General features: G+C 43.6%; 1 protein-coding gene across 1 annotated transcript in view; it reads right to left on the bottom strand.

Annotated features, from left to right (window-relative positions):
* Positions 1 to 25,534, bottom strand: part of LOC115134303 (copine-2-like) — a 36,460-nt gene that overhangs the window by 10,654 nt on the left and 272 nt on the right. The window contains exons 2-10 of the mRNA XM_029668133.2: positions 11,522 to 11,724; positions 9,920 to 10,099; positions 9,707 to 9,781; positions 9,475 to 9,546; positions 9,196 to 9,279; positions 8,213 to 8,302; positions 7,940 to 8,038; positions 5,221 to 5,307; positions 4,664 to 4,723 (exon numbers count right to left, since the gene is read on the bottom strand). Of these exons, the coding sequence (XP_029523993.2) occupies positions 4,664 to 4,723; positions 5,221 to 5,307; positions 7,940 to 8,038; positions 8,213 to 8,302; positions 9,196 to 9,279; positions 9,475 to 9,546; positions 9,707 to 9,781; positions 9,920 to 10,099; positions 11,522 to 11,695 (921 nt within the window). The 5' untranslated portion in view covers positions 11,696 to 11,724. The remainder of the gene's footprint in view (positions 1 to 4,663; positions 4,724 to 5,220; positions 5,308 to 7,939; positions 8,039 to 8,212; positions 8,303 to 9,195; positions 9,280 to 9,474; positions 9,547 to 9,706; positions 9,782 to 9,919; positions 10,100 to 11,521; positions 11,725 to 25,534) is intronic.

The following is a 25,534-nucleotide window of genomic DNA, read 5'->3' as shown; positions in this document are numbered from 1 at the left end:
GGGAAAATCCTCTGCATTATCATTAACAGCAGACTCGTACATTTCCTCAATGAAAACAATGTACTGAGCAAATGTCAAATTGGCTTTTTTACCAAATTACCGTACAACAGACCATGTATTCACCCTGCACACCCTAATTGACAACCAAACAAACCAAAACAAAGGCAAAGTCTTCTCATGCTTTGTTGATTTCAAAAAAGCCTTTGACTCAATTTGGCATGAGGGTCTGCTATACAAACTGATGGAAAGTGGTGAATCCAGAAATTTTGCACGCCCAATTTTTCAGTTTTTGATTTGTTAAAAAAGTTTGAAATATCCAATAAATGTCGTTCCACTTCATGATTGTGTCCCACTTGTTGATTCGTCACAAAAAAATACAGTTTTATATCTTTATGTTTGAAGCCTGAAATGTGGCAAAAGGTCGCAAAGTTCAAGGGGGCCGAATACTTTCGCAAGGCACTGTATATATCAACGAATTGGCGCGGGCACTAGAAAAGTCTGCAGCACCCGGCCTCACCCTACTAGAATCCGAAGTCAAATGTCTGTTGTTTACTGATGATCTGGTGCTTCTGTCACCAACCAAGGAGGGCCAACAGCAGCACCTAGATATTCTGCACAGATTCTGTCAGACCTGGGCCCTGACAGTAAATCTCAGTAAGACCAAAATAATGGTGTTCCAAAAAAGGTCCAGTCGCCAGGACCACAAATACAAATTCCATCTAGACACTGTTGCCCTAGAGCACACAAAAAACTATACATACCTTGGCCTAAACATCAGCGCCACAGGTAACTTCCACAAAGCTGTTAACGATCTGAGAGACAAGGCGAGAAGGGCATTATATGCCATCAAAAGGAACATAAATTTCAACATACCAATTAGAATCTGGCAAAAAATACTTGAATCAGTCATAGAGCTCATTGCCCTTTATGGTTGTGAGGTCTGGGGTCGCTCACCAACTAAGATTTCACAAAATGGGACAAACACCAAATTAAGACTCTACATGCAGAATACTGCAAAAATATCCTCCGTGTACAACGTAGAACACCAAATAATGCATGCAGAGCAGAATTAGGCCCATACCCACTAATTATCAAAATCCAGAAAAGAGACATTCAATTCTACAACCACCTAAAAGTAAGCGATTCCCAAACCTTCCATAACAAAGCCATCACCTACAGAGAGATGAACCTGGAGAAGAGTCCCCTAAGCAAGCTGGTCCTGGGGCTCTGTTCACAAACACAAACACACCCCACAGAGCCCCAGGACAGCAGCACAATTAGACCCAATCAAATCATGAGAAAACAAAAAGATAATTACTTGACATATTGGAAAGAATTAACAAAAAAAACAGAGCAAACTAGAATGCTATTTGGCCCTAAACAGAGAGTACACAGTGGCAGAATACCTGACCACTGTGACTGACCCAAACTTAAGGAAAACTTTGACTATGTACAGACTCAGTGAGCATAGCCTTGCTATTGAGAAAGGCTGCCGTAGGCAGACCTGGCTCTCAAGAGAAGACAGGCTATGTGCTCACTGCCCACAAAATGAGGTGGAAACTGAGCTGCACTTCCTAACCTTCTGTCCAATGTATGACCATATTAGAGACACACATTTCCCTCAGATTACACAGATCCACAAAGAATTAAAAAACAAACCCAATTCTGATAAACTCCCATATCTACTGGGTGAAATACCACAGTGTGCAATCACAGCAGCAAGATTTGTAACCTGTTGCCACAATAAAATGGCAACCAGTGAAGAACAAACACCATTGTAAATACATATACATATATTTATGCTTATTTATTTTCCCTTGTGTACCCTTAACCATTTGTACATCGTTACAACACTGTATATATACGTAATATGACATTTGTAATGTCTTTGTTTTTCTTCTGTATGTTTGCTGTTAATTTTTATTGTTTATTTCACTTTTGTATATTATCTACCTCACTTGCTTTGGCTTTGGCAATGTTAACACATGTTTCCCATGCCAATAAAGCCCCTTGAATTGAATTGAATAGATAGATAGATAGATCACATCTTCAGCTTTAACTCCCTTTAGTACAGATGAAGTACCACACTGTTTCTTAAACATATCTCATACACTCTTAGAAAAAAAAGGTACTATCCAGAACCTAAAAGGGTTCTCCTATGGGGACAGCTGAAGAACCCTTTTGGAACCCTTTTCTTCTAAAAGTGTAGGGCTTCCGAAATAACTGGTGGTGAGGTAACAAGCTAATGTACAATCAGATGACCTCATAGATGAGCACTGTTCTACTGAGGACTGCTCCCCACAGCAGGCCTGACCTTTAGGCTGGTTTGACCAGTGTTGTAATGCTGCTTTTATTACAATGTTATAAATATTGTGCTATATAGTCAAGAAGGTTTTTCCTGCAACTACCACAAACACTGTTTTCTTCAGTTCCAGTCAATATAAGCAGTGCTCCTCATCTGCATCTCTGTAGAGACGATTTCCCCTCGAACAGATTAGATGCATGCTAAGTATAATTGAATTCCGTGGAACAGAGAGAGAGAGCCCTGGGTCTCTCACAAAAGAAAACAGATGAAGAGAACTGCAGCAAGCACCGTTGAGGATTTAGATTCACATTCCTTCCCAAACACCAATCTCAACTGAATTATAACATGTAGGTATAATATCCACGAAGCACACATGCGTGAACTATTTAAATATTTGAATTATCATAGCGGATTAAGGTAATGGTGTTATAATCTTACTGGGGGTTTGAACACATTTAAAAAAAATAAGGATATACATCATTTGACCCAGTAGAAATAGGAGTATCTCCTCTTTTAAAATCAGATACATTTAATAAAACTGTCAGGAATCATTGCACATTTCCTAGGTTTTAGAAAATGTAAACTAAAAAACAACATCTTATGGATACAGTACAAACACAAATTCCATTGGTCTCTTATGGGTGTCCTATAAGATGTAGCCACCTAAAGCCAAACCATCAAGTTGTGTCTTTCCAGTCATACCCCTATATTGTTTTCTGTCTCTCTCTCTCTTTCATTCTTGCAAAGACAGTCTCCTCTGGCACAAAACACAGTAACTATGGAAACACAAATGTTATATTTGCGTATAAAAAAATCTGACAATAACATTGGGATAAAATAATTGGTTGAAAAGGACCTCACATAAACCTGCTCATCAGAACAATGTCTGTGGTCCACAACCACATAAATAAACACAACTAGTCACATACAGGTAACTAAATAGTTGTGGCAAGATGGAAGAAGTTAATATTGCCATTCAGGGAATAATAAAAAAACAGGTAGAGTTATTTTGTGGCTACAAAGTATCTACAGAATATGGGCATAAAAGTCTACATTCTCTCTTGGTATGTAGTAAAGTATTTACATTATGCAACAACATGTCATCATGGTGGTAACAGTTGTTTTTATACGTTTCTAAACCCTGGGTGCTGAGAACATAGATAAAACACATATTTTTGCAGAACAAAGGGCACAGTTCCTCTGAGTATTCCACGGTAGCACAGATACGTAAGTAGTGGAGGTGTAAAAGTGTTTCAGCACCATTGGAGATAAATACCCTGGCTGGCCAATAACGGAGCACTGACACAAAGGTGTGACATCACCAGGGACGCACAATGTTTCACCCATTAGCCTGAGCCAAAAATAGACCAATGATGATTTTATCCTACTACAGAGAATTCTGAACCTACCATGTTTCCAAAGATGTACAGTACTGTAAGGTGCATTTAATGAATGAAGTAGCATATGCAAGTGGTTTATGTTCAAATAAAAAAATAAACGTTAAGTTATTAAAATATACACCACCAATTTTTAAAGAAAATTACATTTTTTGTCCATTAAAATAACATCAAATTGACGAGAAATACTCTCTCTCTCTCTCTCTCTCTCTCTCTCTCTCTCTCTCTCTCTCTCTCTCTCTCTCTCTCTGCGCTGTTCTGTGAAGGGAGTAGTACACAGCGTTCATGTCAGCCTTCATTTCTCAGAACAAGAATAGACTGACGAGTTTCAGAAGAAGGTTCTTAGTTTCTGGCCATTTTGAGCCTGTAATCAAACCCACAAATGCTTATGCTCCAGATACTCAACTAGTCTAAAGAAGGCCAGTTTTATTGCTTCTTTAATCAGGACAACAGTTTTCAGCAGTGCTAGCATAATTGAAAAGGGTTTTCTAATGATCAATTAGTCTTTTAAAATTATAAACTTGGATTAGCTAACACAACGTGCCATTGGAACACAGGAGCGATGGTGACTGATAATGGGCCTCTGTACACCTATGTAGATATTCCATTTAAAATCTCCCATTTCCAGCTACAATTGTCATTTACAACATTAATAATGTTTACACTGTATTTACAATGTATTTCTGATCAATTTGATGTTATTTTAACGGACAAAACATGTAATTTTCGTTTAAAAATAAGGACATTTCTAAGTGACCCCAAACTAACAAAGGTATTTGTTAGTATGTGTGCGTACATACAGTTATGTGTCATTTTACATATTGGAGTTCATTGCCAGGGGTAGGTGGATGTCTGAGTTACTGTAGGTGGGTGGCAGAGATGGTTGAGAGTAGGAGTAAAGGGTCAGAGTTTTCAGGTAGAGTGGGAGACACACTGAGTTGAGTGATGACCTCATACTCACAGTGAACATGATCTGGCATCCACCTAAAATATAGTCCAGGAAGGTATAGTCCCTTTCAACCTGAGGAGACATTATTCAAACATGATTCAAACGCTGTTCATACTATTCAATACTCAAGCAAGTTCAAATTGTTTTTCCTATGGATAAATAATTGGAGGAGGCGCGGCAGTGGCACTTTGATAGGACTGAGTCATCTCCATATTCAGTAATTGGCTGCCTGAACAAAGGTGATTACTGCAGGCAGAACCGTGGTGGACTGTGTGAGACTGACAGGTGTTTTGTGCTGATATTAATACATGAATTTAATAGGGATTCGGAGCCATTACTCTAAACCCTGCCTGAAGCAAAGCCATATTACAGGCATTTTGTTTCTTAATAAAAAATACTATTATGAACGAAAATTCATTAGCTGTGTGCATAACGCTTTATTGTGGATTCATAATACATTTAAAGCTGTTTCCTTTTAGACTTAATACGCCTTTTTGTGATTTCCATAATGGATTGACTAATTGAGAGGCATAGTGTATATCTATTAGTCTCAGCGTGTCTTGGTTCACCTTGCATGACTTCAGAATGATGATTCCAGAGTTTTTGTAGCTCTTTTTCTTCTTCTGTTTTTTCGGATTAATGCATTCAAATTCGACCTGGTGGAAAGGAACACTAAGTGAAAAATGACAACTAAGACCCATCTGCACACCCACACAATTTACACTCATTCTCACACCAGCTCTATTTGCATTTCTGCCATTAGCAAATGACACAAGGTTTTCAGGAAGAAGTTGGCAGGCAAAAACCGAAGTAAAATGTAACTTCCTACTTTTCTCACCAGGTGTTACCAAGCTGTAAAATAAAGTGTTACCCAACATCCCTTAGTGAGGTTAAAACAGGCAGTAGATTGAATTGGTGTTAGTAAATAAACACCTGCGAATATCCAAATGAACGGGCATCCTCCATTCAGAAATGGTGAGCTGTATTAGGTGCATTGAGACTGTAGTGTCTTAAGTGAGTCATTCACTCACAGTGAGGAGTGCGTTGAGATTGGAGACATTTGTCACGCCCTGACCGTAGAGATCCTTTAAATTCTTTATTTGGTTGGTCAGGGTGTGACTAGGGTGGGAAATCTATGTTTATATTTCTTTGTTGGCCGAGTATGGTTCCCAATCAGAGGCAGCTGTCTATCGTTGTCTCTGATTGGGGATCATACTTAGGCAGCCCTTTTTCCCACCTTCTGTTGTGGGATCTTGTCTTTGTGTGTTGCATGTGTTCCACTCCTAGCTTTACGTTCATTGAGTTGTTTATTGTTTTTTGGTGGAACATTAAAATTAAAGAAAATGTACGCCTACCACACTGCACCTTGGTCTTTATTTAACGACGGACATTACAGAAGATCCCACCACCAACAGACCAAGCAGCGTGGTGAGGAGGACTGGACCTGGGAGGAAATCCTGGAGGGAGCAGGACCCTGGACGCAGGCCAGGGAGTATCGCCGTCCGAAGGAGCAGATGGAGGCAGCGACGTTATGGCAACGTTACGAGGAGTTAAACCAACAAAGCGAGCACGAGAGGCAGCCCCATTTTTTTGGAGGGGGGCACAACATTTTTTGGGGGGGGCACAAGGGGAGATTGGCAGAGTCAGGGTTCAGACCTGAGCCAACTCCCCGTGCTTACCGTGGGGAGCGAGTGACCGGTCAAGCACCGTGTTATCCGTTTCTGCGCACCATGCCTTCAGTGCGCATTCACAGCCCAGGGCGCTCTGTGCAAGCTCCCCGCAGTTTCCATGCTAGAGTGGGCATCCAGCCAGGACGGATTGGCATGAAGCCTCCAGTGATGATCCATGGCCCGGAGCCTGTAGTGATGATCCATGGCACGAAGCCTCCAGTGATAATCCATGGCCCGGAGCCTCTAGTGATGATCCATGGCCCAGAGCCTCCAGTGATGATCCATGGCCCGGAGCCTCCAGTGATGATCCATGGCACAAAGCTTCCAGTGATGATCCTGGCCTCCGGTGCGTATCTTCGGCCCAGGATATCCTGCGCCAGTTCTACGCACGGTATTACCAGTTCGCCAGCACAACCCAGTGTGGCCTGTGCCAGCTCCCCGCACTTGCCTTGCTACAGGGGGGATTCAGCCAGGACGCGTTGTGCCAGCTCTACGCTCCAGACCTCCAGTGCGCCTCCACGGCCCAGCATATCCTGCGCCGGCTCTATGCACTATGCCTCCAGTGCGCCTTCATAGCCCAGTGTGTCCCGTGCCAGCTCTCCACACTCACCAATCTAAAGTGGGTATCCAGTAGGACGCGTTGTGGCAGCTCCCCGCACCAGGCTTCCAGTATGTCTCCTCAGTACGGTGAGACCTGTTCCGGCTCCACGTACGAAGCCTCCAGTGATGATCCATGGCTCGAAGCCTGTAGTGATGATCTATGGCACGAAGCCTCCAGTGATAATCCATGGCCCGGCGCCTCTAGTGATAATCCATGGCACGAAGCCTCCAGTGATGATCCATGGCCCGGAGCCTCCAGTGATGATCCATGGCCCGGAGCCTGTATTGATGATCCATGGCAAGGAGCCTCCAGCGACGGTCCGCAGTCCGGAGTCTCCGGCGACGATCCGCAGTCCGGGCCCTGGCGACGAGCCGCAGTCCGGAGCCTCCGGCGACGATCCGCAGTCCGGAGCCTCCTGGCGACAATCCACGGTCCGGTTCCACAGAAGCGGAGGCATCAGCTTCAGCATCAGGTGGCTACGTCCAGAACCGGAGCCGCCACCGAGGGTAGACGCCCACCCGGAGCCTCCCCTATAGGTTAAGGTTTGCAGCCGGGAGTCCGCACCTTTGGGGGGGTACTACTATCACACCCTGACCGTAGAGATACTTTAAATTCTCTATTTGGTAGGTCAGGGTGTGACTAGAGTGGGAAATGTATGTTTATACTTCTTTGTTGGCCGAGTATGGTTCCCAATCAGAGGCAGCTGTCTATCATTGTCTCTGATTGGGGATCATACTTAGGCAGCCCTTTTTCCCACCTTCTGTTGTGGGATCTTGTCTTTGTGTGTTGCATGTGTTGCACTCCTAGCTTTACTTTCGTTGAGTTGTTTATTGTTTTTTGGTGGAACATTTAAAATTAAAGAAAATGTACGCCTACCACGCTGCACCTTGGTCTTCATTTAATGATGGATGTTACAACAATGTGAAAATGGTCTTAGATCCACATCAAAGCATGACTAACCCATACAGAACAAACTCCCATAGATAAACAGGAACAGATCTAAAATACATCCCTCACCTCCAGTGAATTCTGGGCTTCACTCATCTTGGTGACAGTGGTCTGAAACTCTCCAATGAAGTCATGACTTCCGTCGTTGTCGTAATCATAGCACAGTACCTGCAATATGAGACAACCCACAGGAAGGACAAAAAGATCAGAACATTCTGTAATACCACAAGAAATCACTTAAAATGTATTTGGCTTTTTTACATATATTAAAGGGGATTCCCTCGCTAACATTTTCATGCCATCGTCCTCATATTAATGCACATGTTGGTAAACCTCACTTACCTTGATGCTCCTGTCTATGTCCCCATCACAGAGGGAGATGAGTGGTACTGTGAAGGGCTTCCACACCGGGTCCAGAGTGTTCTTTATCACCTGTGTGGGTGCAAATATAACACATAGACAAATGCATAAGATGTACAGAAGAGCTGAACACTAAAAACAGACTACATGAAGGGAAGGTGACACAGGTGCTAGGATAGCTGGACATACCAAGGCCAGAGGGATATACAAAGGAGGGGGTCAGTCAAATGACTAACTGATGACCAATAGACATAGTTCGCATATTTTTAGGACGTAGAGATGCAGAAGGAATGACAGAGAAGACACAGTCTGTTGCTCTGAGATAAAGACACACATACATAGTAACATATTGAGCTAAGTGCAGAGCCAAAGCATAGGGCTGTAAATTAGAGGAATGTATAGTATTTTTAGTATAGCTGGACACGCTAGAAACTGAGAAGACACATAGTCTGCTGATCCTAGATAATACACAAACAAAAGAATGCATTTAGCTAAGTGCAGGAACAGCAAGGGTCTTGTCATCATTATAATCTGACGGAAAGCAGGTATGGGCGTTATTGAGCTGAACAAGCAGGATGCACGGATTGGAATGTAACGTAATTTACATGTGGGATGGGCTCATATGCAATATGTGGATAAATACTGGAGCCAAGGCTCTGGAAAAGGTGTGTGTTCCGCGGAGCACTCCGGCTTGCTATACTCTTGTATTAAAAGTCTATAATTGAATTCAAAGTTCTTCATTGTGTCATATTTGAACCGATTTTCTACTACACCTGCAGCCCAAAAACAGCTACAGAGATACAACTTCTTCCATCTAATTTGGAACTCAGAAGCTAGGTCAATCCAGTTAACGTATTACCAGGTGGTAATACACCTTGTTTAGCGATATAATACACTTAGTTCTACAGTGATGACATTCAAATAGTCTAAACAGCCACCCCTAACCAACTACCGAGCCAACTCACCTCTGTCCTGTGGACCAACATCCATTTCCCATCATCTCCTTGCTTGTGGAACTCTAGGTAAGGGTCTGATTTACCAAAGAAATCCTGCAAAACAAAGCAATCTTGTTTGACAATGACCCACATAGCTGCCGGCATACCACGATGAAGACTTGGAGAGGGCATTGTTGCTGTTTCATGAGCATTGTCTTGATTGACAAAATCATATTGTTGTTCCAAATATTACGTAAGAACTTCTTAACAGTGATGATAATATGGTACTACGTGGGCAGTGACTCTTACCTTCTTGTCAAGCTTTCTCCCATACAAGGTCAGTGTGATTACTCTATTGTCTGACAGCTCCAACGCAGTTATCTGTACACAAGAGAAACCGTTACTGTATTGTATCCAGTGTAAAACTGTACCATGTTACAGAACGTGTATGTGTGAGTGTGTGAGTGTGTGTATGTGTGGACATGTCTTTATTTCTTGGACCGCTCTGTGGGTATGAGTTGTACAAGCATGATGTTCTCACTGTGATGGTTCCTTTCCCAGCTGGCTTGCCATTGGCCAAGGTCAGTGACCGGTGAAGTTTCTTATTGGACACAATCTAAAGGTAACAGACCAGAGAGAGAAGTGAGTGAGGGGTGAAAATGCCCACCTGCAAATAAACATAACAAACAGGTGATAAACAGACGCAGAAAGGGGTCACAGACAGACTCTAAGAACAGTGTGACAGGTAGCATACCACCCCCAGTGTACAGATGTACTCTCCCAGGAAGTCATGCTCATACAGCTGGCTGCTGCACTTGTCCTCATCAAACAGGGCAAACTTGAGCTTCTGGACCTCCTCAAAATGGTAGTCCACCTTAAATTTCACCCCAAACACTGGATTCAGGTTATTTACTGCAGTCTCTGTTCGACCAATCTGAAAATGATACACAGGAATATGGTTTTGTCTAACAGGTACTGTATTCATACACACAGACGTGCCAACACCGAGTACACAGAGTGGAGCACAAGAGGTTGGTGGCACCTCAATTGGGGAGGACGGGCTCGTGGTAATGACTGGAGCGGAATTGGTGGAATGGTGTCAAATCATCAATCACATGGGTTCCATGTGTTTGATGCCATTCCATTTACTCCGTTTCAGCCATTATTATGAGCCGTCCTGCCCTCAGCAGCCTCCACTGGAAAGGCCTTATTCATGTGAAAGATAAACCTAGCTGGTGGTGACTAACACAGTGTATGTGTGACTCACTGATTAAATATTTACATAGTCCTCGACCCCTATTGTGCTCTCATCTCTGAGGCTAAACTGGCGCAAACTGTACATTCCAACGCTGCTCTGTCTGTTTGACTGGAACCCCTCGCCTCTGTGTCTCTCCCAGCATCTTCTCTGACTGTTACCTCCCTCCCCTTTCTGTGCTATCACACTTCCCTCTTTACCCCCACAGCACAGATGGCTCCTCCACCCAGAGTGAACCCTTCTCTCATGTCGAGACAGACAGGAAGAAAAGCCCTTCCCTTTAAAAACCCTTCACTCCTCTATTTCTTCTCTGCGTTTTGTTTCATATAGCTTTGGAATGTTTGTGTATAGTTGTGTGTTTCATGTGCTGAAGCTTTCATCATGATCCAAAGAGAAACCATTGTCAGGATGACTACATGCTCAGTGAGTTTTAAGAGATTAAATGTTACACCTCTGGAACAGCAGACATCCTCCGAGGTACTTTTTACATATAGGCTCCCCGTTTTCAAATCCCACTGGGTATTTTCCATGTCCCTTCCCTGTTTGCCTGTAAGTTCCATTCCTCATGACTCTTTCCACTCTCTTTCCACGCATCAAGAACATCATGACTCCTTTGTTTCCGTCCAAATTTCCATGGTAACTGCAGCAACCGCTTTGCTGGTTTCATGTTGGAGCCTGCCCTGTTGACCGACAGCCCAAGCCTGCAGCGATCACACTTAGCCTGCTTCAACACAACAGTACCCAGGCAGGCATGTCTTTCCCTGGCAACGAGAGGGCATCCGGAGCACACACAGATCCACACTCCTCAAGACACCACGGCTTCCATGGATTGATGTTTCTCCATTGTACATTGATAACACTGTGTGTTATTGCGAACTTGGCGAGCATCAATCGATAAAACATTGAGCGCAATCAACAGTCAGAGGATATTTATTAATGATTATTTCACCCTCTCAAGTGGTTTACTTCACCACTTTATTCAACCCCTACAATCCTTAATTCCTTCCACTTTTCCAACAGTCATTTCTCCTTTTCTCTTCCTTTATAACTGATCCCCTCGACCTTTCCCAGACTTGCCCATCCCTCCTCTCCCCTCCTCACCTCAACCCAGTTGCTGTCCACCTCGTGGAAGAGCACTAAGAAGGGGTCAGACTTGGAGGCCACGTCTCTGTCCAGCAGGTTGCCACAGCACACGGACAGCTCCACCCTAGTGACGCAATTCTGGGGAACCATGGCTGGCCCAGAGTCAAGCCCCGTGCCAAGCGTGTAGGCCATGCTCGCAGCAGTGTCAGCCCTCCCACAGACTAGGAACACACACAGCACAGAGAAACACCACTATGAATGACATTACTGTAGCATGGAGCATTCTGTAGAGACTCACAGGTTCAAAATAAGATAGAGAGATACACAAAAACATGAGGATGTTTAATGCAGGGCGGTTAATGACAGAGAATTTGGGACCTATCATAAATTCTCATATTCCAAATTCAATAGAACATAAAACACATATTTGATCCATGTGCAGTATTCAGAGAGTTGAATGAATCAATTCAGCTGCATGAAGAACAAAGGTCAGGGTCGCATGCAGAATAAGTGATCTACAGGGGTCCTTCATGTGTCATATGAGAGAATAAAAGCTGTACTCTGTCAAACATTCATACACAGGTAATGTAATGTAAGGACATGAGGAGTGTGGTAAGGGCTCTTGTTGCTAAGATACTGATTTGCCATTGTGTAAGACCCTCCCTCCACTGCTGGTGCTAGTGGAACCAGGGTATAGGAAATTGAGTATAATACCAACAGATCACAGATTTAGGACTGCATACAGTGCATTTGGGAAGTATTCAGACCCTTTGACTTTTTCCACATTTTGTTACGTGTCTTATTCTATAATGGATTCAATTGTTTTTTCCCTCATCATCTACACAGAATACCCCATAATGACAAAGCAAATTGTACATTTTTTTTTTTTTTAAACAACAGAAATATCACATTAACATACTTTAAGTACTCAGACCCTTTACTCAGTACTTTGTTGAAGCACCTTTGGCACCAATTACAGCCTCGAGTCTTCTTGGGTAGGACGCTATAAGCTTGGCACACCTGTATATGAGGAGTTTCTCCCATTATTCTCTGCAGATCCTCTCAAACTCTGTCAGGTTAGATGGGGAGCGTCGCTGCACAGCTATTTTCAGGTCTCTCCAGAGATGTTTGATCAGGTTCAAGTCTGGGCTCTGGCTGGGCCACTCAAGGACATTCAGAGACTTGTCCCGAAGCCACTCCTGCGTTGTCTTGGCTGTGTACTTAGGGTCGTTGTCCTTTTGTAAGGTGAACCTTCGCCCCCAGTCTGAGGTCCTGAGTGCTCATCAAGGATCGCTCTATACTTTGCTCCGTTCATCTTTCCCTCCATCCTGACTAGTCTCACAGTCCCTGCGGCTGAAAAACATCCCCACATGGTTTCCTCCAGAAGTGACGCTTGGCATTCATGTCATCTTGGTTTCATCAGACCAGAGAATCTTGTTTCTCATGGTCCGAGAGTCCTTTAGGTACCTTTTGGCAAACTCCAAGCGAGCTGTCATGTGTCTTTTACTGAGGAGTGGCTTCGGTCTGGTCACTCCACCATAAAGGCCTGATTGGTGGAGTGCTGCAGAGATGGTTGTCCTTCTGGAAGGTTCTCCCATCTCCATAGAGCAACTCTGGAGCTCTGTCAGAGTGACCATCGGGTTCTTGGTCACCTCCCTGACCAAGACCCTTCTCCCCCGATTTCTCAGTGTTGCCGGGCGGCCAGCTCTAGGAAGAGTCTTGGTGTTTCCAAACTTCTTCCATTTAAGAATGACGGAGGCCACTGTGTTGTTGGGAACCTTCAATGCTGCAGACATTTTTTGGTACCGTTCCCCAGATCTGTGCCTCTAAATAATCCTGTCTCAGAGCTCTACAGACATTTCCTTTGACCTCATGGCTTAGTTTTTGCTCTGACGGGCACTGTCAACCGTGGGACCTTATATAGACAGGTGTGTGCCTTTCAAAATCATGCACAATCAATTAAGTTGATGAAACATCTCAAGGATGATCAATGGAAACAGGATGCACCTGAGCTCAATTTTGAGTCTGAATACTTATGTAAATAAGGTATTTCTGTTTTTATTTTTAATACATTTGCACAAATATCAAAAAAACTGTTTTCACTTTGTCATTATGGGGTATTGCGTGTAGATTGACAAGAACATTTTTTTCCATTGTAGAATAAGGCTGTAACATAATAAAATGTGGAAAAAGTGAAGGGGTCTGCATACTTTCCAAATGCACTGTATTTATACTATAAGTAATGAAATGAAGTAATGCATTGTAAGATTATAATGAACACTGAAAATAAAAAAATAAAACCAAAATGCCATTTTTTCTACATTGTCATTTTCTGATATGGTTCATATGTAGGCGCCGTATATGGGGCTCTCTATGACGCTCGTTCCATCTAAAGGTCATATATGGGGCTCTCTATGACACTCGTTCCATCTAAAGGTCGTATATGGGGCTCTCTATGACGCTCGTTCTATCTAAAGGTCATATATGGGGCTCTCTATGACGCTCGTTCTATCTAAAGGTCATATATGGGGCTCTCTATGACGCTCGTTCTATCTAAAGGTCATATATGGGGCTCTCTATGACACTCGTTCCATCTAAAGGTCGTATATGGGGCTCTCTATAACACTCGTTCTATCTAAAGGTCATATATGGGGCTCTCTATGACGCTCGTTCTATCTAAAGGTCATATATGGGGCTCTCTATGACGCTCGTTCTATCTAAAGGTCATATATGGGGCTCTCTATGACGCTCGTTCCATCTAAAGGTCATATATGAGGCTCTCTATGACGCTCGTTCCATCTAAAGGTCATATATGGGGCTCTCTATGACGCTCGTTCCATCTAAAGGTCGTATATGAGGCTCTCTATGACGCTCGTTCCATCTAAAGGTCATATATGAGGCTCTCTATGACGCTCGTTCCATCTAAAGGTCATATATGGGGCTCTCTATGACGCTCGTTCCATCTAAAGGTCGTATATGAGGCTCTCTATGACGCTCGTTCCATCTAAAGGTCATATATGAGGCTCTCTATGACGCTCGTTCCATCTAAAGGTCATATATGAGGCTCTCTATGACGCTCGTTCCATCTAAAGGTCATATATGAGGCTCTCTATGACGCTCGTTCCATCTAAAGGTCATATATGAGGCTCTCTATGACGCTCGTTCCATCTAAAGGTCGTATATGGGGCTCTTTATGACACTCGTTCCATCTAAAGGTCATATATGAGGCTCTCTATGACGCTCGTTCCATCTAAAGGTCATATATGGGGCTCTCTATGACGCTCGTTCCATCTAAAGGTCATATATGAGGCTCTCTATGACGCTCGTTCCATCTAAAGGTCATATATGAGGCTCTCTATGACGCTCGTTCCATCTAAAGGTCATATATGAGGCTCTCTATGACACTCGTTCCATCTAAAGGTCATCTATGGGACTGTCTATGACGCTCGTTCCATCTAAAGGTCATATATGGGGCTCTCTATGACGCTCGTTCCATCTAAAGGTCTTTTTTTTTTTTTTTTTTTTTTTTTCACCTTTATTTAACCAGGTAGGCTAGTTGAGAACAAGTTCTCATTTGCAACTGCGACCTGGCCAAGATAAAGCATAGCAGTGTGAACAGACAACACAGAGTTACACATGGAGTAAACAATTAACAAGTCAATAACACAGTAGAAAAAAAGGGGGAGTCTATATACAATGTGTGCAAAAGGCATGAGGAGGTAGGCGAATAATTACAATATTGCAGATTAACACTGGAGTGATAAATGATCAGATGATCATGTACAGGTAGAGATATTGGTGTGCAAAAGAGCAGAAAAGTAAATAAATAAAAACTGTGGGGATGAGGTAGGTGAAAATGGGTGGGCTGTTTACCAATAAATTATGTACAGCTGCAGCGATCGGTTAGCTGCTCAGATAGCAGATGTTTGAAGTTGGTGAGGGAGATAAAAGTCTCCAACTTCAGCGATTTTTGCAATTCGTTCCAGTCACAGGCAGCAGAGTACTGGAATGAAAGGCGGCCGAATGAGGTGTTGGCTTTAGGGATGATCAGTGAGATACACCTGCTGGAGCGCGTGCTACGGATGGGTGTTGCCATCGTGACCAGTGAACTGAGATAAGGCGGAGCTTTACCTAGCATGGCCTTGTAGATGACCTGGAGCCAGTGGGTCTGGCGACGAATATGTAGCGAGGGCCAGCCGACTAGAGCATACAAGTCGCAGTGGTGGGTAGTATAAGGTGCTTTAGTGACAAAACGGATGGCACTGTGATAAACTGCATCCAGTTTGCTGAGTAGAGTGTTGGAAGCAATTTTGTAGATGACATCGCCGAAGTCGAGGATCGGTAGGATAGTCAGTTTTACTAGGGTACGCTTGGCAGCGTGAGTGAAGGAGGCTTTGTTGCGGAATAGAAAGCCGACTCTTGATTTGATTTTCGATTGGAGATGTTTGATATGGGTCTGGAAGGAGAGTTTGCAGTCTAGCCAGACACCTAGGTACTTATAGGTGTCCACATATTCAAGGTCGGAACCATCCAGTGTGGTGATGCTAGTCGGGCATGCGGGTGCAGGCAGCGATCGGTTGAAAAGCATGCATTTGGTTTTACTAGCGTTTAAGAGCAGTTGGAGGCCACAGAAGGAGTGTTGTATGGCATTGAAGCTCGTTTGGAGGTTAGATAGCACATTGTCCAATGACGGGCCTAAAGTATATAGAATGGTGTCGTCTGCGTAGAGGTGGATCAGGGAATCACCCGCAGCAAGAGCAACATCATTGATATATACAGAGAAAAGAGTCGGCCCGAGAATTGAACCCTGTGGCACCCCCATAGAGACTGCCAGAGGACCGGACAGCATGCCCTCCGATTTGACACACTGAACTCTGTCTGCAAAGTAATTGGTGAACCAGGCAAGGCAGTCATCCGAAAAACCGAGGTTACTGAGTCTGCCGATAAGAATATGGTGATTGACAGAGTCGAAAGCCTTGGCAAGGTCGATGAAGACGGCTGCACAGTACTGTCTTTTATCGATGGCGGTTATGATGTCGTTTAGTACCTTGAGTGTGGCTGAGGTGCACCCGTGACCGGCTCGGAAACCAGATTGCATAGCGGAGAAGGTACGGTGGGATTCGAGATGGTCAGTGACCTGTTTGTTGACTTGGCTTTCGGGGCTCTTTATGACACTCGTTCCATCTAAAGGTCATATATGGGGCTCTTTATGACGCTCGTTCCATCTAAAGGTCATATATGGGGCTCTCTATGACGCTCGTTCCATCTAAAGGTCATATATGGGGCTCTTTATGACACTCGTTCCATCTAAAGGTCATATATGGGGCTCTTTATGATGCTCGTTCCATCTAAAGGTCATATATGAGGCTCTCTATGACGCTCGTTCTATCTAAAGGTCATATATGGGGCTCTTTATGACACTCGTTCCATCTAAAGGTCATATATGGGGCTCTCTATGACGCTCATTCCATCTAAAGTTCATATATGAGGCTCTTTATGACACTCGTTCCATCTAAAGGTCATATATGGGGCTCTCTATGACGCTCGTTCCATCTAAAGGTCATATATGGGGCTCTTTATGACACTCGTTCCATATAAAGGTCATATATGGGGCTCTCTATGACGCTCGTTCCATCTAAAGGTCATATATGAGGCTCTCTATGATGCTCGTTCCATCTAAAGGTCATATATGGGGCTCTCTATGATGCTCGTTCCATGTAAAGGTTGTATATGGGGCTCTCTATGACGCTCGTTCTATCTAAAGGTCATATATGGGGCTCTCTATGACACTCGTTCCATCTAAAGGTCGTATATGGGGCTCTCTATAACACTCGTTCTATCTAAAGGTCATATATGGGGCTCTCTATGACGCTCGTTCTATCTAAAGGTCATATATGGGAGGCTCGTTCTATCTAAAGGTCATATATGGGGCTCTCTATGACGCTGCGTTCCATCTAAAGGTCATATATGAGGCTCTTCCATCTAAAGGTCATATATGGGGCTCTCTATGACGCTCGTTCCATCTAAAGGTCATATATGAGGCTCTCTATGACGCTCGTTCCATCTAAAGGTCATATATGAGGCTCTCTATGACGCTCGTTCCATCTAAAGGTCATATATGGGGCTCTCTATGACGCTCGTTCCATCTAAAGGTCGTATATGAGGCTCTCTATGACGCTCGTTCCATCTAAAGGTCATATATGAGGCTCTCTATGACGTTCCATCGTATATGAGGCTCCATCTAAAGGTCATATATGAGGCTCTCTATGACGCTCGTTCCATCTAAAGGTCATATATGAGGCTCTACGCTCGTTCCATCTAAAGGTCATATATGAGGCTCTCTATGACGCTCGTTCCATCTAAAGGTCGTATATGGGGCTCTTTATGACACTCGTTCCATCTAAAGGTCATATATGAGGCTCTCTATGACGCTCGTTCCATCTAAAGGTCATATATGGGGCTCTCTATGACGCTTGTTCCATCTAAAGGTCATATATGAGGCTCTCTATGACGCTCGTTCCATCTAAAGGTCATATATGAGGCTCTCTATGACGCTCGTTCCATCTAAAGGTCATATATGAGGCTCTCTATGACACTCGTTCCATCTAAAGGTCATCTATGGGACTGTCTATGACGCTCGTTCCATCTAAAGGTCATATATGGGGCTCTCTATGACGCTCGTTCCATCTAAAGGTCATATTTTTTTTATTATTATTATTTTTTTTTTCACCTTTATTTAACCAGGTAGGCTAGTTGAGAACAAGTTCTCATTTGCAACTGCGACCTGGCCAAGATAAAGCATAGCAGTGTGAACAGACAACACAGAGTTACACATGGAGTAAACAATTAACAAGTCAATAACACAGTAGAAAAAAAGGGGGAGTCTATATACAATGTGTGCAAAAGGCATGAGGAGGTAGGCGAATAATTACAATATTGCAGATTAACACTGGAGTGATAAATTATCAGATGATCATGTACAGGTAGAGATATTGGTGTGCAAAAGAGCAGAAAAGTAAATAAATAAAAACTGTGGGGATGAGGTAGGTGAAAATGGGTGGGCTGTTTACCAATAAATTATGTACAGCTGCAGCGATCGGTTAGCTGCTCAGATAGCAGATGTTTGAAGTTGGTGAGGGAGATAAAAGTCTCCAACTTCAGCGATTTTTGCAATTCGTTCCAGTCACAGGCAGCAGAGTACTGGAATGAAAGGCGGCCGAATGAGGTGTTGGCTTTAGGGATGATCAGTGAGATACACCTGCTGGAGCGCGTGCTACGGATGGGTGTTGCCATCGTGACCAGTGAACTGAGATAAGGCGGAGCTTTACCTAGCATGGCCTTGTAGATGACCTGGAGCCAGTGGGTCTGGCGACGAATATGTAGCGAGGGCCAGCCGACTAGAGCATACAAGTCGCAGTGGTGGGTAGTATAAGGTGCTTTAGTGACAAAACGGATGGCACTGTGATAAACTGCATCCAGTTTGCTGAGTAGAGTGTTGGAAGCAATTTTGTAGATGACATCGCCGAAGTCGAGGATCGGTAGGATAGTCAGTTTTACTAGGGTACGCTTGGCAGCGTGAGTGAAGGAGGCTTTGTTGCGGAATAGAAAGCCGACTCTTGATTTGATTTTTCGATTGGAGATGTTTGATATGGGTCTGGAAGGAGAGTTTGCAGTCTAGCCAGACACCTAGGTACTTATAGGTGTCCACATATTCAAGGTCGGAACCATCCAGTGTGGTGATGCTAGTCGGGCATGCGGGTGCAGGCAGCGATCGGTTGAAAAGCATGCATTTGGTTTTACTAGCGTTTAAGAGCAGTTGGAGGCCACGGAAGGAGTGTTGTATGGCATTGAAGCTCGTTTGGAGGTTAGATAGCACATTGTCCAATGACGGGCCTAAAGTATATAGAATGGTGTCGTCTGCGTAGAGGTGGATCAGGGAATCACCCGCAGCAAGAGCAACATCATTGATATATACAGAGAAAAGAGTCGGCCCGAGAATTGAACCCTGTGGCACCCCCATAGAGACTGCCAGAGGACCGGACAGCATGCCCTCCGATTTGACACACTGAACTCTGTCTGCAAAGTAATTGGTGAACCAGGCAAGGCAGTCATCCGAAAAACCGAGGTTACTGAGTCTGCCGATAAGAATATGGTGATTGACAGAGTCGAAAGCCTTGGCAAGGTCGATGAAGACGGCTGCACAGTACTGTCTTTTATCGATGGCGGTTATGATGTCGTTTAGTACCTTGAGTGTGGCTGAGGTGCACCCGTGACCGGCTCGAAACCAGATTGCATAGCGGAGAAGGTACGGTGGGATTCGAGATGGTCAGTGACCTGTTTGTTGACTTGGCTTTCGGGGCTCTTTATGACACTCGTTCCATCTAAAGGTCATATATGGGGCTCTTTATGACGCTCGTTCCATCTAAAGGTCATATATGGGGCTCTCTATGACGCTTGTTCCATCTAAAGGTCATATATGGGGCTCTTTATGACACTCGTTCCATCTAAAGGTCATATATGGGGCTCTTTATGATGCTCGTTCCATCTAAAGGTCATATATGAGGCTCTCTATGACGCTCGTTCTATCTAAAGGTCATATATGGGGCTCTTTATGACACTCGTTCCATCTAAAGGTCATATATGGGGCTCTCTATGACGCTCATTCCATCTAAAGTTCATATATGAGGCTCTTTATGACACTCGTTCCATCTAAAGGTCATATATGGGGCTCTCTATGACGCTCGTTCCATCTAAAGGTCATATATGGGGCTCTTTATGACACTCGTTCCATATAAAGGTCATATATGGGGCTCTCTATGACGCTCGTTCCATCTAAAGGTCATATATGAGGCTCTCTATGATGCTCGTTCCATCTAAAGGTCATATATGGGGCTCTCTATGATGCTCGTTCCATCTAAAGGTTGTATATGGGGCTCTCTATGACGCTCGTTCCATCTAAAGGTCATATATGAGGCTCTCTATGACGCTCGTTCCATCTAAAGGTCATATATGAGGCTCTCTATGGCGCTTGTTCCATCTAAAGGTCATATATGGGGCTCTTTATGACACTCGTTCCATCTAAAGGTCATATATGAGGCGCTCTATGACGCTCGTTCCATCTAAAGGTCATATATGGGGCTCTCTATGACGCTCGTTCCATCTAAAGGTCATATATGAGGCTCTCTATGACGCTCGTTCCATCTAAAGGTCATATATGAGGCTCTCTATGACGCTCGTTCCATCTAAAGGTCGTATATGGGGCTCTTTATGACACTCGTTCCATCTAAAGGTCATATATGAGGCTCTCTATGACGCTCGTTCCATCTAAAGGTCATATATGGGGCTCTCTATGACGCTCGTTCCATCTAAAGGTCATATATGAGGCTCTCTATGACGCTCGTTCCATCTAAAGGTCATATATGAGGCTCTCTATGACGCTCGTTCCATCTAAAGGTCATATATGAGGCTCTCTATGACACTCGTTCCATCTAAAGGTCATCTATGGGACTGTCTATGACGCTCGTTCCATCTAAAGGTCATCTATGGGACTGTCTATGACGCTCGTTCCATCTAAAGGTCATATATGGGGCTCTCTATGACGCTCGTTCCATCTAAAGGTCATATTTATTTATTTATTATTTTTTTTTTTTTTCACCTTTATTTAACCAGGTAGGCTAGTTGAGAACAAGTTCTCATTTGCAACTGCGACCTGGCCAAGATAAAGCATAGCAGTGTGAACAGACAACACAGAGTTACACATGGAGTAAACAATTAACAAGTCAATAACACAGTAGAAAAAAAGGGGGAGTCTATATACAATGTGTGCAAAAGGCATGAGGAGGTAGGCGAATAATTACAATATTGCAGATTAACACTGGAGTGATAAATGATCAGATGATCATGTACAGGTAGAGATATTGGTGTGCAAAAGAGCAGAAAAGTAAATAAATAAAAACTGTGGGGATGAGGTAGGTGAAAATGGGTGGGCTGTTTACCAATAAATTATGTACAGCTGCAGCGATCGGTTAGCTGCTCAGATAGCAGATGTTTGAAGTTGGTGAGGAGATAAAAGTCTCCAACTTCAGCGATTTTTGCAATTCGTTCCAGTCACAGGCAGCAGAGTACTGGAATGAAAGGCGGCCGAATGAGGTGTTGGCTTTAGGGATGATCAGTGAGATACACCTGCTGGAGCGCGTGCTACGGATGGGTGTTGCCATCGTGACCAGTGAACTGAGATAAGGCGGAGCTTTACCTAGCATGGCCTTGTAGATGACCTGGAGCCAGTGGGTCTGGCGACGAATATGTAGCGAGGGCCAGCCGACTAGAGCATACAAGTCGCAGTGGTGGGTAGTATAAGGTGCTTTAGTGACAAAACGGATGGCACTGTGATAAACTGCATCCAGTTTGCTGAGTAGAGTGTTGGAAGCAATTTTGTAGATGACATCGCCGAAGTCGAGGATCGGTAGGATAGTCAGTTTTACTAGGGTACGCTTGGCAGCGTGAGTGAAGGAGGCTTTGTTGCGGAATAGAAAGCCGACTCTTGATTTGATTTTCGATTGGAGATGTTTGATATGGGTCTGGAAGGAGAGTTTGCAGTCTAGCCAGACACCTAGGTACTTATAGGTGTCCACATATTCAAGGTCGGAACCATCCAGTGTGGTGATGCTAGTCGGGCATGCGGGTGCAGGCAGCGATCGGTTGAAAAGCATGCATTTGGTTTTACTAGCGTTTAAGAGCAGTTGGAGGCCACGGAAGGAGTGTTGTATGGCATTGAAGCTCGTTTGGAGGTTAGATAGCACATTGTCCAATGACGGGCCTAAAGTATATAGAATGGTGTCGTCTGCGTAGAGGTGGATCAGGGAATCACCCGCAGCAAGAGCAACATCATTGATATATACAGAGAAAGAGTCGGCCCGAGAATTGAACCCTGTGGCACCCCATAGAGACTGCCAGAGGACCGGACAGCATGCCCTCCGATTTGACACACTGAACTCTGTCTGCAAAGTAATTGGTGAACCAGGCAAGGCAGTCATCCGAAAAACCGAGGTTACTGAGTCTGCCGATAAGAATATGGTGATTGACAGAGTCGAAAGCCTTGGCAAGGTCGATGAAGACGGCTGCACAGTACTGTCTTTTATCGATGGCGGTTATGATGTCGTTTAGTACCTTGAGTGTGGCTGAGGTGCACCCGTGACCGGCTCGGAAACCAGATTGCATAGCGGAGAAGGTACGGTGGGATTCGAGATGGTCAGTGACCTGTTTGTTGACTTGGCTTTCGGGGCTCTTTATGACACTCGTTCCATCTAAAGGTCATATATGGGGCTCTTTATGACGCTCGTTCCATCTAAAGGTCATATATGGGGCTCTCTATGACGCTCGTTCCATCTAAAGGTCATATATGGGGCTCTTTATGACACTCGTTCCATCTAAAGGTCATATATGGGGCTCTTTATGATGCTCGTTCCATCTAAAGGTCATATATGAGGCTCTCTATGACGCTCGTTCTATCTAAAGGTCATATATGGGGCTCTTTATGACACTCGTTCCATCTAAAGGTCATATATGGGGCTCTCTATGACGCTCATTCCATCTAAAGTTCATATATGAGGCTCTTTATGACACTCGTTCCATCTAAAGGTCATATATGGGGCTCTCTATGACGCTCGTTCCATCTAAAGGTCATATATGGGGCTCTTTATGACACTCGTTCCATTTAAAGGTCATATATGGGGCTCTCTATGACGCTCGTTCCATCTAAAGGTCATATATGAGGCTCTCTATGATGCTCGTTCCATCTAAAGGTCATATATGGGGCTCTCTATGATGCTCGTTCCATCTAAAGGTCATATATGAGGCTCTCTATGGCGCTTGTTCCATCTAAAGGTCATATATGGGGCTCTTTATGACACTCGTTCCATCTAAAGGTCATATATGAGGCGCTCTATGACGCTCGTTCCATCTAAAGGTCATATATGAGGCTCTCTATGGCGCTTGTTCCATCTAAAGGTCATATATGGGGCTCTTTATGACACTCGTTCCATCTAAAGGTCATATATGAGGCGCTCTATGACGCTCGTTCCATCTAAAGGTCATATATGGGGCTCTCTATGACGCTCGTTCCATCTAAAGGTCATATATGAGGCTCTTTATGACGCTCGTTCCATCTAAAGGTCATATATGGGGCTCTTTATGACACTCGTTCCATCTAAAGGTCATATATGAGGCTCTTTATGACGCTCGTTCCATCTAAAGGTCGTATATGGGGCTCTCTATGACACTCGTTCCATCGAAAGGTTCAACCAAAGCAAAAGTGTACAATGGGAGCATACTGAAGTGTACAGCATCATAAACACATCACACACTTCCAACCAAATCATAAGCATCTTCATGGATGGATGGATTCGCAAGCAAGTGTACAAAAGTAAAGTATCATATTCTCAATTGCTTGTATAATGTAAACAGTTAAATGTTGTTTTGGTATCAGCAAAAATATTATACAGAAGACATCAGCATAGCCTTGCTCACATACCGAAAATAATGAGGATGATAACCCACTCCATATCCCCAAACAGCCCATCCAACATTACAGTCACTGGAGTTAACACATTCTTCACACCTAAGGCAAAGCTCTGGGCAAAGTACGATACGCATATTTGTGGGGTAGTAGGAAATGGGGAAAGACTACAGGATCTGAATTAGTGACTAGAGTCTAGTTAGACTAGAGTCTAACTGTCTCAGTGACTTGAATTCTAAAATAAACAATGCCACACACTGTAGGCATATTGAAGTTCAAATCAAATCTTTGATACTTTAACCTATTAGTTTACATTTTGCCATGTGCGTCGCTGAATATTCCATTATATAATCACACACTGAAAACTGATTTGAGCACAGTAGGCTACCTAAAAGAGTTACAGACCCAAGTCACCATCCTCAGTATCATGTTGTTCTCCTCTCTGTGTTCAGTGTGGTGGAAGGAAGTGACCTCACAGATAAATACAGGTCTGGTTTTCTGCAAACATAAAGGGCCCCTGAGATGCCCCTTGTGCTGTTCTAATAAGCAGGAAAACTTTTCTCAGACCATTTATTCAGATGGTAAAAATATTAAAATGGGTATTGGGCCAGTAACTAGGGACTTTATCTTGGGTAGCCTAGTGGTTAGAGTGTTGGACTAGTAACCGAAAGGTTGCAAGTTCAAATCCCCGAGCTGACGAGGTACAAATCTGTCTTTCTGCCCCTGAACAGGCAGTTAACCCACTGTTCCTAGGCCGTCATTGAAAATAAGAATTTGTTCTTAACTGACTTGCCTAGTAAAATAAAAAATAAAATCTTGGTCAAATGGTCCAGGCTAAATCAACACATATAGATCTATCGAGATGACTATCAATCAAGACAATTGTCAACTCAAGCTGAAAACTGAATTCCCATTTTCACTAATCTCAGTGCTGAAGGACTAGACTGACTGCATCATCTCATCTACCGTGAGAGCAAATGTCACTTGAGAATACTTATGGGGGTGGGTGAGAATTTTGATGGTTGCATACAATGGAAATTCAAAACATTTCAGAATAGATTTGAACTACCAACAAAAGGGATGAGCACAGGTAAATCCAGAGGAAGATGGAGCAAACATAGATACAGAAAGAGAGAGTGTCCCTTTTTAATAGACAGATAAGAGTGAACCAGAGAAGTAAAGACACGAGTCTCAGAGGAGACCGACATTTCTACTTTAGAACTAGTGACAACTGACTCGGTTTCCTCTTGTGGTTGACAGCTTGAGCTTTGTGCTTTCTTTTCACATTAACATTTGACATATCCTGTGTGCCACCATAAACATTTGCATCAGTTTGCAATTTCAGGAAGCAGTACATTGAACATTAAAATTACAATCAATCAATATCCCAAATACACTGACAATATTTCAGTCAGCACACATTGGAACACATTGCATTTTTTATTAAAAGAGACATTTACTTAATTGACATGTTTCGAGACATAATATATGAATATCGTTAAATCGCATAGGATAAA

This window comes from Oncorhynchus nerka, linkage group LG9a (assembly GCF_034236695.1).
Source record: "Oncorhynchus nerka isolate Pitt River linkage group LG9a, Oner_Uvic_2.0, whole genome shotgun sequence".
In the NCBI taxonomy this organism is placed as follows: Eukaryota; Metazoa; Chordata; class Actinopteri; order Salmoniformes; family Salmonidae; genus Oncorhynchus; species Oncorhynchus nerka.
This window is presented reverse-complemented; position numbering and strand designations above follow the sequence as displayed.